This window comes from Phalangium opilio, unplaced genomic scaffold, assembly GCF_054372755.1.
Source record: "Phalangium opilio isolate 3A_F unplaced genomic scaffold, DU_Popi_V2 ptg000031l_1, whole genome shotgun sequence".
Lineage (NCBI taxonomy): Eukaryota > Metazoa > Arthropoda > Arachnida > Opiliones > Phalangiidae > Phalangium > Phalangium opilio.
The window spans coordinates 6,008,596-6,014,637 of NW_028324158.1; the positions used below are offsets into that span (position 1 = coordinate 6,008,596).

General features: G+C 36.0%; 1 protein-coding gene across 1 annotated transcript in view; it reads left to right on the forward strand.

Moving 5' to 3' along the window:
- SLO2 (slowpoke 2) overlaps window positions 1-5,426 on the forward strand; it is a 167,853-nt gene extending 162,427 nt beyond the window's left edge. The window contains exons 23-26 of the mRNA XM_089869710.1: window positions 1,041-1,172; window positions 2,008-2,131; window positions 2,410-2,494; window positions 3,473-5,426. Coding sequence (XP_089725836.1) covers window positions 1,041-1,172; window positions 2,008-2,131; window positions 2,410-2,494; window positions 3,473-3,800 — 669 coding nt within the window. The 3' untranslated portion in view covers window positions 3,801-5,426. The remainder of the gene's footprint in view (window positions 1-1,040; window positions 1,173-2,007; window positions 2,132-2,409; window positions 2,495-3,472) is intronic.
- Window positions 5,427-6,042: the final 616 nt, after the last annotated feature.

Sequence of the window (6,042 nt, forward strand, 5' to 3'; positions counted from 1 at the left end):
GGTTGTAAATTAGAGGCGGGATTAACATCGTAGTCATTCTCGTAGTAGTCGTAGTGTCAGAGTACCGGCTTTGGCAGTATAAAATTTTCCGTTCATCATTGAAGGGAGAATCAATGGGAGAGAATTTTTGTAAGGTGATATCTTTCGTTCGTGTATTTTAAAAGGAAGGGTATTGTAATAGTAAGTTTAGGCATTGTAATTAATTGTACCAGCAAGGTTAAGCATTGTGTGTGTTATACGTTTGCTAGATATATTTAAAGCGAAAGAGGGGTTATGAGATTGCCTTAATTTAAATCGAAAGCTCCTGTTCCCTTAAAATTTTCTGTCACCAGTCGACAATAAGGATTTCACGCTTTCAATGCCGCTCCCCTATTTAAACATTCAAAGAAATCGAGGGGAATTTTAAAAGCAAAAGCAAGTATATACTGACGTTATATATAGAATGGTCTTATTGTGTCGCACTATAACGATTATAACAGAAGTAAATAAATTGTAGTTACGATTACGGGTAATACTTTAAGCACAGTTAAAGATAGCGCATCGAGAGGCTATTCACACAAACTTTCTGCACGCCTTCTACGTACTGTACGATGTGGCTACTACTATGAGCCCAACCCTTGGGCCATCTTGTTAATTTTATATTGAACTTTCGGGTTTATTTAACGTTCCGAAATAAAAATAGTCTTTCCTGTTCAGGTTAAGACTTATACCCAACTGCAGCATGATGGGCACAAAAACCTATAAACCATGGGCAAAAATATATTTGATTTATCTTTTCTCCTTCAAGCAGAAACTGAATCGACAAAATGTCGCGTCAACTTGAGATTTCTTCTTCAAGAGTAAGGGATTTATTGTGCGTGGGATGGGAAGGGCACACATTATAAAATAGTTTTTGTCACAGCCTTTCCTGGGAAAGATAAAGGAAGCTTTGACAGCGCTTTTGTCGTAGTATATATATATTTATCCATCGATTTTCAATCGCTATTTTTTCTCTTCTCTTTTTTTTTTCTTTCGCTCTTCCTATTTCCTTCTTGGAACAGATGAGGATTTTAAAGGACGATTTATGGATACGAACTTACGGGCGGCTTTATCAGAAACTCTGTTCTTCCACCTGCGAAATTCCCATAGGCATTTACAGGACTTTAAGTTCGGCCGCGTCGGAAGCATCGTCGGTAAGAATGGAGCTTCCTTTTTCCGTTTTAACACCTTTTTCGATATTTTTCTATTTCGGACTCGGTAAAGGGTTTGTAGATGACATGGTTGAAGAGAAGCAATTTATTGTTATCTTTAATTTCCTTCTAATAAACTTTGCAGCTTTTTTAGGTGTATAATTGAAAACCGTTACAATAGACAAGTTCCACGATTTTATTGAATGCGGGTCGACACTTGTAGTCCTATCATGACACTGAAAACCTACAGAACAGGCGCCAGAAAGCAAGGTGGAACTCGGTGTTTTACACTAGTGCATTTCCCTTTTAGTTCCATCATAAGTTCATAAAATAAGTTTGTCACTGCTTACTGAGAGCTTGTCATGAAGTGACGTAGGTGAATCGTCACAGATTCTCGTAAAGCGACGACTGGTGAGGCGCTGTCAAAAGCTTAGGACAGACAAAATAGGTAGACGGGCTGCAAAACCGAGTGTAGTCCATTCTCTCGTCGTTAATTCTCGCGTCGTTCTCGAACCAGCTCTCAGTAAGTCTCTAGCAATACGAAGTATTGGAGGTGTCGAACTTAAGGAACATATCTTATAAACTTATGGCGCGTAAATAGTAGGCCTAAAATGATTTATATACTTTATCTACTCTTGTTTAATGTTTATCGCCTCGAGTTCTCATTTGGAATCGGATTTTCAACCATTTCGTTTACTAACCCTGTTTTGTTCAAAACACGAAACGCTTTTATTTATATCGTTGAACGGTTGAGAAACTTTAAATGGACAAACCCCTGTCTTTAGAGCCTCAAATGGAATTGTATTGATTTGGGGATATGGGGTTTATTTTTCCGCAGCACATATCCTTAGACTTGCTCGAAGACGACAGGTCGATAATACACTCTGATATCGAGCGCCAAGAAATCAGTAATCTGGTACGGAACCGAATGCAAGATTTAGGCCTACCCACGGAGGACTATGGTAAAATTGCCTTGTTAGATCTCGCATCCGGGCTGAGCCAGTGGTCGTGCAGACGAATACAGGGGGGTCCCTGGGGACCTCTGATTGGTGGGTACGTTCGAAAAAATCTTGACCCCTGAAGCACCGAGTTGTTACTTGTACTATGAAGGTTTTTGTACAAGATACGACCTTGTTTTTTCCTACTATGACTCCTCTGCACTACCCGGCTTTTTTGAGTTAAATAATGATTATCTTTTCTGTAAAAATTCAGAATGGAACTTTTAATTTCTGTCTTTTAGATGACGTTTCTGAGAAAAGGAACAGTTTATCTTACGTTATGATTAATCCAAGTTGCGATTTAAAGCTGGAAGAAGGAGATATCATGTAAGTTTATAGTTTTACTTTTGGTCTTGTTAAAAATTATGTTCATCGAAGGAAAGTCAACTTCCAGGCTGAATCAAGCCCTTGTTATTTCTATGACCCCTTTAGAAATGCTTTTACTGCCGTTATCTAGTTTTAGGGGAATCTAAAAATTATTTGAATGACGAATTTCTTTTTATCGTGGGGATTTTATTATAAATAGGAAAATAACAATACTCGTTAGCCCAATTTCTCGTAGTATTGTAAATTTTACTGTAAGTAGAAGCAAAGCTATAACCAGTTAAAGATGATCTTCACTTTCAGTTATTGGATTTTATGACGTTAAAAGGATTTACAATGCGTTATGTAAAGAACTATATTTTGAAGTAGAAGCGTTACTCTTTCCTGGAGTAGTGATTGGACAATGTCACGTGACTTTAAGCGCGGAACGACTCTGAGGATAAATTCAATGGAAGTTTCGATGTCCATTCTCAATGCATTTACATCATTACGATATTAACGCGTGCCCAGTTGAGCTCTATCTTATGCAAGATAAGGTTGATATAGGCCCTGTCCCAGTTTTGGAGTCATATAGGTTTATTAATCGAAATATGAGGCAACATACAGTTGCAATGGACCCTTTTCGACGTAAAAAAGGAGTAGGCAACCCTCAGCATCGGGACATTGAGCACTCTTATGATACAGACGACAGCGCAGGCGCCAATAAGTTGAAGGCAGGGTTTTACCATAGGGAATGGGGGAGTAATACTCGGGAAAATGGCGGACAGTCTACTTCGGATGAATCATGTAGACTACCCGCCTCTTTTGAAGTATTCCTCCCCCATTTCTAACGTCCCACCGGACCAGCGCCTATTCTCTCAGATTTCGCATCCCCCCATGATCCATGACCTCGGTGTCTTTCCCTCGTAGTTTCATCGAAATAGTCTATACTCTCAATATTTGGGCTAATAACTTAATATTATTTGCGGTTTTTCTTTTCAGTTTTCTAATTAGGCCTAGTCCCATCTCTAGCAAAAGAATCTTCATGAACCGAGGGTCTGTTAGAGTAAAGTCGCCTAGACAAAGAAGGCGAGAGAGGAGGGTAAACGCGCCCATGAACCCCATCACTCCGACTAACCCCAATGCGAACCCTCAATCGACTTCGGATCCGTTTATGAGCGTTTTCGTTTCGTCGCGCCAAACTCAGTCTCAAGATGACGCCTCAAAAGGAGAGCTACTCGAAAACGGTAACATTCGAATACCGATAAACGGCAATATCGGTGTCGAAATTACTCCGCCCGCCGAGCCCGTATCGGGAACGGTGGTCTAGTTGTAATAACAGTTTCGCTGATGCACGCGAAAACATTTCAGTTTCCTACATCGCAAACAAAATACATTCATACCTTACCGTACAATTAGGTGAAGAAGTAGAGCAACGCGTTATAAACACTGAAGATAGGGTTCCGTAAAGAGGTCACGGTAAACCTAAACTCAAGTATGACCCCATTTCAGACTATATGGACAGGGTTAAGGCCCATTCACAAACGAAGGAATTTTTTATTTATTGAGAGTTGCGGTTAAAATTTCAAAACATTTTACAGCTTAGCGATTAAAACGGTATTTTTTAATGTAAATATCGAAAACAACAACAAATTCATACCAAATCGAAAAACAAAATCTTGTATAACTTCGTATGAGAAACAACAAAGGCTTAAAATTAACATTTTTCCGCGAAGAAAGTGTGCTATAACTTTTATTCTTTATAGAATAGGCTTTACAATTGAAAGAAATTATTCTACAAAAATTTCAAAAGAAAACTATAAACGTTTTCAGAGGTATATTATAATAATCACGGGAAATTTCATAAAATCATATTTTTAGGACTTGGTTACCCACCCAAAATATTTGTAGATTGATTATTAATAATATTCCTAATCCCTTTATGGTGCAACTTTATCAACTTTTAAGATATGTTTTGACGCTAGAGGGTGTTTAAGAATGTGATAAAAGGATTCAATTTTAGAGGCGGGAAAATCAATAACACTGAGCTGAACCCTCATGTAGCGTTATCAAACGAGTCTTTAAAATTTGTCAGGATCGTCAGCTTGTTTTTTTAAAGTGTTTCCAGGGAATTGTATCATTTTAATTATTTAAATTTATCTTAGTTCCATCGCTATCATCTATTCTTAAATATGGTTAATAATACAATATTAGGAATTTAAAATTTTCAATATTGTCTACGATATTTTAAAATTGAAATTATCTTCTGAAGGAGAATACTCAAAATAAGGTTCTAAATGTCAAAAAAAATTTGTTAATCTTATTGTTTTAATTATTTTATAGTTCCTACTTAAATACGATTATAGGTTGAATTTATTCAAAGTTTTATATTTCAGGAGTTTTTAGAGTGATATTTTAAAAATAATCAATTAAATTTAAATAAATAAAATGGAATTTAAAAACAAAAATAACCAGATTGCCGTGATCCTTTTGAGGCCTTAACACTTAAAAATAAATATTCATCAATAAGCGAGAAAAAAAAATAATTCAAAATATTTAAAACGTGAATTTTATTTTTAATTTTTAGACATTAATTTGAAACAAAAATATAATAGAAAAAATTATTAGATTTAAGTTGAAGATTTAACATTTAGGCTCAGAAAGCTCAAAGTATTTGAGTGTGTATGAAACTATGAAATGAAACACGTAAAAAGCTTATTAATTTATAATATTTATTCTAACGAGAATAATACCTTCAACATCTACATAAACATAATTTAAAAATAAAACAAACTATATATGTATATATTATAATGAAATATCTGTAAATAATTTCTTTTTCAATTCAAATATGTAAAGATTCTAAAGCTAAAAGTATAAAAAGAAATCGCATTACACTATATAAATTTTACTTAAAAATGGCCCCTTCAATATTTGCACCAAGCCCTATAATCCCTTAAATCATGAATCTATATAACTATGAATATACAGCTGCGTTACGCTGTCTAACCTCTCGATAAGGTTTGGGCGGGGCTTAGCGAAAGGAGACATCAGTCATGTGTGTGCTAGTGTTAGGAGCGGGAGAAGGAAGGGAAGGGAGTCCGGGGGTGTGTAAATTCGAAACGTCACTTCCTCTTGTCTTGTGATTGGCTACTAGAGCCACGCAAAACGCGTCAAATCTAGGAGGGTAACACCCAAACCAAATCGACATGATAGAAGGGGCATATGATAGAGCTGTATATTCATAGTTATACAGATTCATGCTTAAATAGATTTGCAAATATATAATATTATAACTTAAGAAAGAGAAAGACTTATATAATTTGTCGCACAGCTGAAAATGTTGTATTCCATAGTCCATACTTCGTTATATAAAATACATTTTTATACAAATTATTTATCGTTTGATTTTTTCATTGCGGATCCTATTTCCCTACCCTAAAGTATCTATTCTCCATGGTACTGTCAGGCTGTCACAGACTTACAGTGTCACTTCTTACTGTTTCGTGCACAAACATTAAGTGCGGTTTTATAATGAAATGAAGTTCCCAACCATTTCATAAACGTGGAGT